General features: G+C 55.0%; 1 protein-coding gene across 1 annotated transcript in view; it reads left to right on the top strand.

Moving 5' to 3' along the window:
* The window catches only part of LOC144954149 (DNA cross-link repair 1A protein-like), a gene marked incomplete at its 3' end in the record, with an annotated part of 25,255 nt that extends 11,655 nt beyond the window's left edge, over positions 1-13,600 (top strand). Inside the window, exons 5-7 of the mRNA XM_078884715.1 lie at positions 3,181-3,326; positions 12,067-12,224; positions 13,474-13,600. Of these exons, the coding sequence (XP_078740841.1) occupies positions 3,181-3,326; positions 12,067-12,224; positions 13,474-13,600 (431 nt within the window). The remainder of the gene's footprint in view (positions 1-3,180; positions 3,327-12,066; positions 12,225-13,473) is intronic.

Genomic DNA, 13,600 nt, shown 5'->3' with positions numbered 1-13,600 from the left:
AGATGGGGGTCACGGCGCTAGAGATGGGGGTCACGGCGCTAGAGATGGGGGTCACGGCGCTAGAGATGGGGGTCACGGCGGTAGAGATGGGGGTCACGGCGCTAGAGATGGGGGTCACGGTATTAGAGATGGGGTTCACAACGCTAGAGATGGGGGTCACGGCGCTAGAGATGGGGGTCACGGTGCTAGAGATGGGGGTCACAGTGCTAGAGATGGGGGTCACAGTGCTAGAGATGGGGGTCACGGCGCTAGAGATGGGGGTCACGGCGCTAGAGATGGGGGTCACAATGCTAGAGATGGGGGTCACGGTGTTAGAGATGGGGGTCACAATGCTAGAGATGGGGGTCACGGCGCTAGAGATGGGGGTCACAATGCTAGAGATAGGGGTCACGGCGCTAGAGATGGGGGTCACGGCGCTAGAGATGGGGGGTCACGGCGCTAGAGACGGGGGTCACGGCGGTAGAGATGGGGGTCACGGCGCTAGAGATGGGGGGGTCACGGCGCTAGAGATGGGGGTCACGGCGGTAGAGATGGGGGTCACAGCGCTAGAGATGGGGGGTCACGGCGCTAGAGACGGGGGTCACGGCGGTAGAGATGGGGGGTCACGGCGCTAGAGACGGGGGGGTCACGGCGCTAGAGATGGGGGTCACGGCGGTAGAGATGGGGGTCACGGCGCTAGAGATGGGGGGGTCACGGCGCTAGAGATGGGGGTCACGGCGGTAGAGATGGGGGTCACAGCGCTAGAGATGGGGGGTCACGGCGCTAGAGATGGGGGTCACAGCGCTAGAGATGGGGGGTCACGGCGCTAGAGACGGGGGTCACGGCGGTAGAGATGGGGGTCACGGCGCTAGAGATGGGGGGGTCACGGCGCTAGAGATGGGGGTCACGGCGGTAGAGATGGGGGTCACGGCGCTAGAGATGGGGGGGTCACGGCGCTAGAGATGGGGGTCACGGCGGTAGAGATGGGGGTCACGGCGGTAGAGATGGGGGTCACGGCGCTAGAGATGGGGGTCACGGCGCTAGAGATGGGGGTCATGGCGCTAGAGATGGGGGTCACGGCGCTAGAGATGGGGGTCACAATGCTAGAGATAGGGGTCACGGTGTTAGAGATGGGGGTCACAATGCTAGAGATGGGGGTCACGGCGCTAGAGATGGGGGTCACAATGCTAGAGATGGGGGTCACGGCGCTAGAGATGGGGTTCACAACGCTAGAGATGGGGGTCACGGCGCTAGAGATGGGGTTCACAACGCTAGAGATGGGGGTCACGGCGCTAGAGATGGGGGTCACGGCGCTAGAGATGGGGGTCACGGCGGTAGAGATGGGGGTCACAATGCTAGAGATGGGGGTCACGGCGCTAGAGATTAGGGTCACGGCGCTAGAGATGGGGGTCACGGCGGTAGAGATGGGGGTCACAGTGCTAGAGATGGGGGTCACGGCGCTAGAGATGGGGGTCACGGCGCTAGAGATGGGGGTCACAATGCTAGAGATGGGGGTCACGGCGGTAGAGATGGGGGTCACAATGCTAGAGATGAGGGTCACGGCGCTAGAGATGGGGGTCACGGCGCTAGAGATGGGGGTCACGGCGCTAGAGATGGGGGGGTCACGGCGCTAGAGATGGGGGTCACGGCGCTAGAGATTGGGGGTCACAGCGCTAGAGATGGGGGTCACAGCGCTAGAGATGGGGGTCACGGCGCTAGAGATGGGGGTCACGGCGCTAGAGATGGGGGTCACGGCGCTAGAGATGGGGGGGTCACAGCGCGAGAGATGGGGGGGTCACGGTGCTAGAGATGGGGGTCACGGTGATAGAGATGGGGGGGGTCACAGCGCTAGAGATGGGGGTCACGGCGCTAGAGATGGGGGTCACGGCGCTAGAGATGGGGGTCACGGCGCTAGAGATGGGGGTCACGGCGCTAGAGATGGGGGTCACGGCGCTAGAGATGGGGGTCACGGCGCTAGAGATGGGGGTCACGGCGCTAGAGATGGGGGTCACGGTGCTAGAGATGGGGGGGTCACGGCGCTAGAGATGGGGGGGGGGGTCACGGCGCTAGAGATGGGGGGGTCACGGCGCTAGAGATGGGGGGGTCACGGCGCTAGAGATGGGGGGGGGGTCACGGCGCTAGAGATGGGGGGGTCACGGCGCTAGAGATGGGGGGTCACGGCGCTAGAGATGGGGGGGGGGTCACGGCGCTAGAGATGGGGGGGTCACGGCGCTAGAGATGGGGGGGTCACGGCGCTAGAGATGGGGGGGGGGTCACGGCGCTAGAGATGGGGGGGTCACGGCGCTAGAGATGGGGGGGTCACGGCGCTAGAGATGGGGGGGGGGTCACGGCGCTAGAGATGGGGGGGGGGTCACGGCGCTAGAGATGGGGGGGTCACGGCGCTAGAGATCTGGAGGTCACGGCGCTAGAGATGGGGGGGGGGTCACGGCGCTAGAGATGGGGGGGGGGTCACGGCGCTAGAGATGGGGGGGTCACGGCGCTAGAGATGGGGGGGGGTCACGGCGCTAGAGATGGGGGGGGGGTCACAGCGCTAGAGATGGGGGGGTCACGGCGCTAGAGATGGGGGGGTCACGGCGCTAGAGATGGGGGGGTCACGGCGCTAGAGATGGGGGGGGTCACAGCGCTAGAGATGGGGGTCACGGTGCTAGAGATGGGGGGGGTCACAGCGCTAGAGATGGGGGTCACAGCGCTAGAGATGGGGGTCACAGCGCTAGAGATGGGGGTCACGGCGCTAGAGATGGGGGGGGTCACAGCGCTAGAGATGGGGGTCACAGCGCTAGAGATGGGGGTCACGGCGCTAGAGATGGGGGGGGTCACAGCGCTAGAGATGGGGGTCACAGCGCTAGAGATGGGGGTCACGGCGCTAGAGATGGGGGGGGGGTCACAGCGCTAGAGATGGGGGTCACAGCGCTAGAGATGGGGGTCACGGCGCTAGAGATGGGGGTCACGGCGCTAGAGATGGGGGGGGGGGTCACGGCGCTAGAGATGGGGGGGTCACGGCGCTAGAGATGGGGGGGTCACGGCGCTAGAGATGGGGGGGGGGTCACGGCGCTAGAGATGGGGGGGTCACGGCGCTAGAGATGGGGGGGGGGTCACGGCGCTAGAGATGGGGGGGTCACGGCGCTAGAGATTGGAGGTTTCCACCCTCCGCGTCTCTCCCCCCCCCTCCCGCACCCCCAGGTACTGCAGCCCCGAGTTTAACTTCCCCTCTCAGGAGGAGGCGGTGGAGGCGGTGGCGCTGCTGGCTGCCCAGGCTCAAGCGCGTGACCCGTCCACCTTGTTCGTGGTCGGCTCCTACACCGTCGGCAAAGAGAAGGTCATCATTGGTGAGCCTCAGCGGAAACGCTCGCACGGACACGGCGCCAGCATCTTCTCGGTTCCTTCGGTAAAGTCGTCACGTCGAAGGGAGATGGCGAAAGAATGAAAATCAAACGTAATGAAATAATAGAATTCTCACGACGTTTCGGCCACAACGCAAGCAGCCGTCCTCAGGTGAAGAACGGGTCTCATTCAGGCGCTGTCTTTCCGACAGACCTGTTCATTCAGACGCTGTTTTTCTGAAAAACCTGTACATTCAGACGCTGTCTTTCCGACAGGCCTGTTCATTCAGACGCTGTCTTTCCGACAGACATGTTCATTCAGACGCTGTCTTTTCGACAGACATGTTCATTCAGGCGCTGTCTTTCCGACAGACCTGTTCATTCAGGCGCTGTCTTTCCGACAGACCTGCTCATTCAGACGCTGTCTTTCCGACAGACCTGTTCATTCAGACGCTGTTTTTCTGAAAAACCTGTACATTCAGACGCTGTCTTTCCGACAGACCTGTTCATTCAGACGCTGTCTTTCCGACAGACCTGTTCATTCAGACGCTGTCTTTCCGACAGACCTGTACATTCAGACGCTGTCTTTCCGACAGACCTGTACATTCAGACGCTGTCTTTCCGACAGACCTGTTCATTCAGACGCTGTCTTTCCGACAGACCTGTTCATTCAGACGCTGTTTTTCTGAAAAACCTGTTCATTCAGACGCTGTCTTTCCGACAGACCTGTACATTCAGACGCTGTTTTTCCGACAGACCTGTTCATTCAGACGCTGTCTTTCCGACAGACCTGTTCATTCAGACGCTGTCTTTCTGACAGACCTGTTCATTCAGACGCTGTCTTTCCGACAGGCCTGTACATTCAGACGCTGTCTTTCCGACAGACCTGTTCATTCAGACGCTGTCTTTCCGACAGACCTGTTCATTCAGACGCTGTCTTTCCGACAGACCTGTTCTTTCAGACGCTGTCTTTCCGACAGACATGTTCATTCAGACGCTGTCTTTCCGACAGGCCTGTTCATTCAGACGCTGTCTTTCCGACAGACCTGTTCTTTCAGACGCTGTCTTTCCGACAGACCTGTTCGTTCAGACGCTGTCTTTCCGACAGACCTGTTCATTCAGACGCTGTCTTTCCGACAGACCTGTTCATTCAGACGCTGTCTTTCCGACAGGCCTGTACATTCAGACGCTGTCTTTCCGACAGACCTGTTCATTCAGACGCTGTCTTTCCGACAGACCTGTTCTTTCAGACGCTGTCTTTCCGACAGACATGTTCATTCAGACGCTGTCTTTCCGACAGGCCTGTTCATTCAGACGCTGTCTTTCCGACAGACCTGTTCTTTCAGACGCTGTCTTTCCGACAGACCTGTTCGTTCAGACGCTGTCTTTCCGACAGACCTGTTCATTCAGACGCTGTCTTTCCGACAGACCTGTTCATTCAGACGCTGTCTTTCCGACAGGCCTGTACATTCAGATGCTGTCTTTCCGACAGACCTGTTCATTCAGACGCTGTCTTTCCGACAGACCTGTTCATTCAGACGCTGTCTTTCCGACAGACCTGTTCGTTCAGACGCTGTCTTTCCGACAGACCTGTTCTTTCAGACGCTGTCTTTCCGACAGACATGTTCATTCAGACGCTGTCTTTCCGACAGGCCTGTTCATTCAGACGCTGTCTTTCCGACAGACCTGTTCTTTCAGACGCTGTCTTTCCGACAGACCTGTTCGTTCAGACGCTGTCTTTCCGACAGACCTGTTCATTCAGACGCTGTCTTTCCGACAGACCTGTTCATTCAGACGCTGTCTTTCCGACAGGCCTGTACATTCAGACGCTGTCTTTCCGACAGACCTGTTCATTCAGACGCTGTCTTTCCGACAGACCTGTTCTTTCAGACGCTGTCTTTCCGACAGACATGTTCATTCAGACGCTGTCTTTCCGACAGGCCTGTTCATTCAGACGCTGTCTTTCCGACAGACCTGTTCATTCAGACGCTGTCTTTTCGACAGACCTGTTCTTTCAGACGCTGTCTTTCCGACAGACCTGTTCGTTCAGACGCTGTCTTTCCGACAGACCTGTTCGTTCAGACGCTGTCTTTCCGACAGACCTGTTCATTCAGACGCTGTCTTTCCGACAGGCCTGTTCTTTCAGACGCTGTCTTTTTGACAGACCTGTTCATTCAGACGCTGTCTTTCCGACAGGCCTGTTCTTTCAGACGCTGTCTTTTTGACAGACCTGTTCATTCAGACGCTGTCTTTCCGACAGACCTGTTCATTCAGACGCTGTCTTTCCGACAGACCTGTTCATTCAGACGCTGTCTTTCCGACAGGCCTGCTCATTCAGACGCTGTCTTTCCGACAGGCCTGTACATTCAGACGCTGTCTTTCCGACAGGCCTGTACATTCAGACGCTGTCTTTCCGACAGGCCTGTACATTCAGACGCTGTCTTTCCGACAGGCCTGTTCTTTCAGACGCTGTCTTTTTGACAGACCTGTTCATTCAGACGCTGTCTTTCCGACAGGCCTGTTCATTCAGACGCTGTCTTTCCGACAGGCCTGTTCATTCAGACGCTGTCTTTCCGACAGGCCTGCTCATTCAGACGCTGTCTTTTTGACAGACCTGTTCATTCAGACGCTGTCTTTTTGACAGGCCTGCTCATTCAGACGCTGTCTTTTTGACAGGCCTGCTCATTCAGACGCTGTCTTTCCGACAGGCCTGTACATTCAGACGCTGTCTTTCCGACAGGCCTGTACATTCAGACGCTGTCTTTCCGACAGGCCTGTACATTCAGACGCTGTCTTTCCGACAGGCCTGTTCATTCAGACGCTGTCTTTCCGACAGACCTGTTCATTCAGACGCTGTCTTTTTGACAGGCCTGTTCATTCAGACGCTGTCTTTCCGACAGACCTGTTCATTCAGACGCTGTCTTTCTGAAAAACCTGTACATTCAGACGCTGTCTTTCCGACAGGCCTGTTCATTCAGACGCTGTCTTTCCGACAGACATGTTCATTCAGACGCTGTCTTTTCGACAGACATGTTCATTCAGGCGCTGTCTTTCCGACAGACCTGTTCATTCAGGCGCTGTCTTTCCGACAGACCTGCTCATTCAGACGCTGTCTTTCCGACAGACCTGTTCATTCAGACGCTGTTTTTCTGAAAAACCTGTACATTCAGACGCTGTCTTTCCGACAGACCTGTTCATTCAGACGCTGTCTTTCCGACAGACCTGTTCATTCAGACGCTGTCTTTCCGACAGACCTGTACATTCAGACGCTGTCTTTCCGACAGACCTGTACATTCAGACGCTGTCTTTCCGACAGACCTGTTCATTCAGACGCTGTCTTTCCGACAGACCTGTTCATTCAGACGCTGTTTTTCTGAAAAACCTGTTCATTCAGACGCTGTCTTTCCGACAGACCTGTACATTCAGACGCTGTTTTTCCGACAGACCTGTTCATTCAGACGCTGTCTTTCCGACAGACCTGTTCATTCAGACGCTGTCTTTCTGACAGACCTGTTCATTCAGACGCTGTCTTTCCGACAGGCCTGTACATTCAGACGCTGTCTTTCCGACAGACCTGTTCATTCAGACGCTGTCTTTCCGACAGACCTGTTCATTCAGACGCTGTCTTTCCGACAGACCTGTTCTTTCAGACGCTGTCTTTCCGACAGACATGTTCATTCAGACGCTGTCTTTCCGACAGGCCTGTTCATTCAGACGCTGTCTTTCCGACAGACCTGTTCTTTCAGACGCTGTCTTTCCGACAGACCTGTTCGTTCAGACGCTGTCTTTCCGACAGACCTGTTCATTCAGACGCTGTCTTTCCGACAGACCTGTTCATTCAGACGCTGTCTTTCCGACAGGCCTGTACATTCAGACGCTGTCTTTCCGACAGACCTGTTCATTCAGACGCTGTCTTTCCGACAGACCTGTTCTTTCAGACGCTGTCTTTCCGACAGACATGTTCATTCAGACGCTGTCTTTCCGACAGGCCTGTTCATTCAGACGCTGTCTTTCCGACAGACCTGTTCTTTCAGACGCTGTCTTTCCGACAGACCTGTTCGTTCAGACGCTGTCTTTCCGACAGACCTGTTCATTCAGACGCTGTCTTTCCGACAGACCTGTTCATTCAGACGCTGTCTTTCCGACAGGCCTGTACATTCAGACGCTGTCTTTCCGACAGACCTGTTCATTCAGACGCTGTCTTTCCGACAGACCTGTTCATTCAGACGCTGTCTTTCCGACAGACCTGTTCGTTCAGACGCTGTCTTTCCGACAGACCTGTTCTTTCAGACGCTGTCTTTCCGACAGACATGTTCATTCAGACGCTGTCTTTCCGACAGGCCTGTTCATTCAGACGCTGTCTTTCCGACAGACCTGTTCTTTCAGACGCTGTCTTTCCGACAGACCTGTTCGTTCAGACGCTGTCTTTCCGACAGACCTGTTCATTCAGACGCTGTCTTTCCGACAGACCTGTTCATTCAGACGCTGTCTTTCCGACAGGCCTGTACATTCAGACGCTGTCTTTCCGACAGACCTGTTCATTCAGACGCTGTCTTTCCGACAGACCTGTTCTTTCAGACGCTGTCTTTCCGACAGACATGTTCATTCAGACGCTGTCTTTCCGACAGGCCTGTTCATTCAGACGCTGTCTTTCCGACAGACCTGTTCATTCAGACGCTGTCTTTTCGACAGACCTGTTCTTTCAGACGCTGTCTTTCCGACAGACCTGTTCGTTCAGACGCTGTCTTTCCGACAGACCTGTTCGTTCAGACGCTGTCTTTCCGACAGACCTGTTCATTCAGACGCTGTCTTTCCGACAGGCCTGTTCTTTCAGACGCTGTCTTTTTGACAGACCTGTTCATTCAGACGCTGTCTTTCCGACAGGCCTGTTCTTTCAGACGCTGTCTTTTTGACAGACCTGTTCATTCAGACGCTGTCTTTCCGACAGACCTGTTCATTCAGACGCTGTCTTTCCGACAGACCTGTTCATTCAGACGCTGTCTTTCCGACAGGCCTGCTCATTCAGACGCTGTCTTTCCGACAGGCCTGTACATTCAGACGCTGTCTTTCCGACAGGCCTGTTCATTCAGACGCTGTCTTTCCGACAGACCTGTTCATTCAGACGCTGTCTTTTTGACAGGCCTGCTCATTCAGACGCTGTCTTTTTGACAGACCTGTTCATTCAGACGCTGTCTTTTTGACAGGCCTGCTCATTCAGACGCTGTCTTTTTGACAGGCCTGCTCATTCAGACGCTGTCTTTCCGACAGGCCTGTACATTCAGACGCTGTCTTTCCGACAGGCCTGTACATTCAGACGCTGTCTTTCCGACAGGCCTGTACATTCAGACGCTGTCTTTCCGACAGGCCTGTTCATTCAGACGCTGTCTTTCCGACAGACCTGTTCATTCAGACGCTGTCTTTTTGACAGGCCTGTTCATTCAGACGCTGTCTTTCCGACAGACCTGTTCATTCAGACGCTGTCTTTCCGACAGACCTGTACATTCAGACGCTGTCTTTCCGACAGGCCTGTTCATTCAGACGCTGTCTTTCCGACAGACCTGTTCATTCAGACGCTGTCTTTCCGACAGGCCTGTTCATTCAGACGCTGTCTTTCCGACAGACCTGTTCATTCAGACGCTGTCTTTCCGACAGGCCTGTACATTCAGACGCTGTCTTTCCGACAGGCCTGTTCATTCAGACGCTGTCTTTCCGACAGACCTGTTCATTCAGACGCTGTCTTTCCGACAGACCTGTTCATTCAGACGCTGTCTTTCCGACAGACCTGTTCATTCAGACGCTGTCTTTCCGACAGACCTGTTCATTCAGACGCTGTCTTTCCGACAGACCTGTTCATTCAGACGCTGTCTTTCCGACAGACCTGTTCATTCAGACGCTGTCTTTCCGACAGACCTGTTCATTCAGACGCTGTCTTTCCGACAGACCTGTTCTTTCAGACGCTGTCTTTCCGACAGGCCTGTTCATTCAGACGCTGTCTTTCCGACAGACCTGTTCATTCAGACGCTGTCTTTCCGACAGGCCTGTTCTTTCAGACGTTGTCTTTCCGACAGGCCTGTTCATTCAGACGCTGTCTTTCCGACAGACCTGTTTATTCAGACGCTGTCTTTCCGACAGGCCTGTTCTTTCAGACGCTGTCTTTCCGACAGGCCTGTTCTTTCAGACGCTGTCTTTCCGACAGGCCTGTACATTCAGACGCTGTCTTTCCGACAGGCCTGTTCATTCAGACGCTGTCTTTCCGACAGACCTGTTCATTCAGACGCTGTCTTTCCGACAGACCTGTTCATTCAGACGCTGTCTTTCCGACAGACCTGTTCATTCAGACGCTGTCTTTCCGACAGACATGTTCATTCAGACGCTGTCTTTCCGACAGACATGTTCATTCAGACGCTGTCTTTCTGACAGACCTGTTCATTCAGACGCTGTCTTTCCGACAGGCCTGTTCATTCAGACGCTGTCTTTCCGACAGACCTGTTCATTCAGACGCTGTCTTTCCGACAGGCCTGTTCATTCAGACGCTGTCTTTCTGAAAAACCTGTACATTCAGACGCTGTCTTTCCGACAGACCTGTTCATTCAGACGCTGTCTTTCCGACAGACCTGTTCTTTCAGACGCTGTCTTTCCGACAGGCCTGTACATTCAGACGCTGTCTTTCCGACAGACCTGTTCATTCAGACGCTGTCTTTCCGACAGACCTGTTCTTTCAGACGCTGTCTTTCCGACAGACCTGTTCATTCAGACGCTGTCTTTCTGAAAAACCTGTTCATTCAGACGCTGTCTTTTCGACAGACCTGCTCATTCAGACGCTGTTTTTCTGAAAAACCTGTTAATTCAGACGCTGTCTTTTCGACAGACCTGCTCATTCAGACGCTGTCTTTCCGACAGACCTGTTCATTCAGACGCTGTCTTTCCGACAGACCTGTTCATTCAGACGCTGTCTTTCCGACAGACCTGTTCATTCAGACGCTGTCTTTCCGACAGACCTGTTCATTCAGACGCTGTCTTTCCGACAGACCTGTTCATTCAGACGCTGTCTTTCCGACAGACCTGTTCATTCAGACGCTGTCTTTCCGACAGACCTGTTCATTCAGACGCTGTCTTTCCGACAGACCTGTTCATTCAGACGCTGTTTTTCCGACAGACCTGTTCTTCACCTGAGGACGGCTGCTTGCGTTGTAGCCGAAACGTCGTGAGAATTGTATTTTATTATGTTTTATTATTATTATTTTATTACTTCCCTTCTACGTGACGACTTTACCGAAAGAACCAAGAAGATGAATCCCTGCTGCAGTCACGAAAGAAGCTTCAAATCGAAACAGCGCTAGCACTCTGTGTGTGTGTCTGTGTGTGTCTGTGTCTGTGTGTGTGTGTCTGTGTGAGTGTCTGTGTGTCTGTGTCTGTGTGTGAGTGTCTGTGTGTGTGTTTGTGTGTCTGTGTCTGTGTGAGTGTTTGTGTCTGTGTGTGTGTGTATGTGTGTCTGTGTGTGTGAGTGTCTGTGTGTCTGTGTGTCTGTGTGTCTGTGAGTGTCTGTGTGTCTGTGTTTGTGTGTCTGTGTCTGTGTGAGTGTTTGTGTCTGTGTATGTGTGTCTGTGTGTGTTTGTTTGTGTGTGTGTGTCTGTGTGTGTGTGTCTGTGTGTGTTTGTCTGTGTGTGTATCTGCGTGTGTATCTGTGTGTATGTGTCTGTGCGTGTGTGTGTGTGTGTGTACATCTGTGTGTGTGTATCTGTGTGTGTATTTGTGTGTGTGTGTCTGTGTGTGTATCTGTGTGTGTGTCTGTGTGTGTGTCTGTGTGTGTTTGTGTGTGTCTGTGTGTGTGTGTGTCTGTGTGTGTATCTGTGTGTGTGTCTGTGTGTGTATCTGTGTGTGTGTGTTTGTGTGTGTTTGTGTGTGTGTGTCTGTGTGTGTGTGTATCTTTGCGTGTGTGTGTCTGTGTGTGTGTGTGTGTCTGTGTGTGTGTGTGTGTGTCTGTGTGTGTATCTGTGTGTGTGTGTTTGTGTGTGTTTGTGTGTGTGTGTCTGTGTGTGTGTGTATCTTTGCGTGTGTGTGTCTGTGTGTGTGTGTGTGTATCTGTGTGTGTGTATCTGTGTGTGTGTGTGTGTCTGTGTGTGTGTGTGTCTGTGTGTGTGTCTGTGTGTGTGTGTGTGTCTGTGTGTGTGTGTGTGTATGTGTGTGTATCTGTCTGTGTCTGTGTGTGTGTGTGTGTATCTGTATGTCTGTGTCTGTGTGTGTGTCTGTGTGTGTGTGTGTCTGTGTGTGTATCTGTCTGTGTCTGTGTGTGTGTGTCTGTGTGTGTGTGTGTGTATCTGTATGTCTGTGTCTGTGTGTGTGTCTGTGTGTGTGTGTGTGTCTGTGTGTGTGTGTGTGTCTGTGTGTGTATCTGTCTGTGTCTGTGTGTGTGTGTGTCTGTGTGTGTGTGTGTCTGTGTGTGTGTCTGTGTGTGTCTGTGTGTGTGTCTGTGTGTGTATCTGTCTGTGTCTGTGTGTGTGTGTCTGTGTCTGTGTGTGTGTCTGTGTGTGTGTGTGTCTGTCTGTGTGTGTGTGTGTGTCTGTGTCTGTGTGTGTATCTGTCTGTGTCTGTGTGTGTGTGTGTCTGTGTGTGTGTGTGTCTGTGTGTGTGTGTGTCTGTGTGTGTGTGTGTCTGTGTGTGTGTGTATCTGTGTGTGTGTGTGTCTGTGTGTGTGTGTGTCTGTCTGTGTCTGTGTGTGTGTGTGTCTGCGTGTGTGTGTGAGTAGCCGTGGCCGAGGTGCTGGACTGCAAGGTCGCCGTGACGCCCGACAAGTTGAGGATCCTCCGCTGCCTCGACCTGGAGCCGCTGGGAGCGCAGCGTCTCACCACTAGCTGGGCCTCCACGCAGCTCCACATGCTGCCCATGGCACGCCTCACCCTGCAGGTGGAGAAGCCGTGTGGGAGACGCTGAGACCCTGGGGTCAGGGTTCAAGCCCTGGGTCTGGATGTCTCTCTCAGGGGGTTCACGAAGGCCGTGTCGGAGACACTGAGACCCTGGGGTCAGGGTTCAAGCCCTGGGTCTGGGTGTCTCTCTCTCTCTCAGGGGGTTCACGATGGCCGTGTCGGAGACACTGAGACCCTGGGGTCAGGGTTCAAGCCCTGGGTCTGGATGTCTCTCTCAGGGGGTTCACGAAGGCCGTGTCGGAGACACTGAGACCCTGGGGTCAGGGTTCAAGCCCTGGGTCTGGGTGTCTCTCTCTCTCTCAGGGGGTTCACGATGACCGTGTGGGAGACACTGAAACCCTGGGGTCAGGGTTCAAGCCCTGGGTCTGGGTCTCTCTCTTTGAGGGGGTTCACGGTAGCCGTGTGGGAGACACTGAGACCCTGGGGTCAGGGTTCAAGCCCTGGGTCTGAGTGTCTCTCTCAGGGGGTTCGCGATGGCCATGTGGGAGACACTGAGACCCTGGGGTCAGGGTTCAAGCCCTGGGTCTGGGTGTCTCTCTCTCTCTCAGGGGGTTCACGATGGCCGTGTCGGAGACACTGAGACCCTGGGGTCAGGGTTCAAGCCTTGGGTCTGAGTGTCTCTCTCTCTCTCAGGGGGTTCACAATGGTCGTGTGGGAGACACTGAGACCCTGGGGTCAGGGTTCAAGCCCTGGGTCTGGGTCTCTCTCTCAGGGGGTTCACGATGGTCGTGTGGGAGACACTGAGACCCTGGGGTCAAGATTCAAGCCCTGGGTCTGGGTCTCTCTCTCAGGGGGTTCACGATGGCCGTGTGGGAGACACTGAGACCCTGGGGTCAGGGTTCAAGCCCTGGGTCTGGGTCTCTCTCTCAGGGGGTTCACGATGGCCGTGTGGGAAACACTGAGACCCTGGGGTCAGGGTTCAAGCCCTGGGTCTGGGTGTCTCTCTCTCTCTCAGGGGGCTCACGATGGCCATGTGGGAGACCTAGAGAGGGCGGGCACGTGGCGGTGGCGGTGGTGGTATGAGATGGTGATCGTGGTGGTGGTGGTGGTGAGGGTGGTGAGGGTGGTGAGGGTGGTGGTGAGGGTGGTGGTGAGGGTGGTGGTGATGGTGGTGGCGGTGACGAGCCTGGTTGTGGTGGTTGTGGTGGTGATGGTGGTGCCGGTTGTTGTGGTTGTGACGGTGGTTGTGGTGGTTGTTGTGGTTGTGGTGGTTGTGGTGGCCGTGGCAGGGCCTGGCGCGTCACCTCGCCGGGTTCCCCGGCCGCTACGGCCGCGTCGTGGCCTTCAAGCCGACGGGCTGGGCCTACGACGGTACCGCCCCACGGCCACAGACTCGGGGCAACGTCACCATCTACG

The sequence above is a fragment of the Lampetra fluviatilis genome, unplaced genomic scaffold (assembly GCF_964198595.1).
Source record: "Lampetra fluviatilis unplaced genomic scaffold, kcLamFluv1.1 SCAFFOLD_526, whole genome shotgun sequence".
Classification (NCBI taxonomy): Eukaryota; Metazoa; Chordata; class Hyperoartia; order Petromyzontiformes; family Petromyzontidae; genus Lampetra; species Lampetra fluviatilis.
The sequence above is the reverse complement of the archived record's forward strand: the minus strand, read 5'-3'. Positions and strand labels throughout refer to the sequence as shown.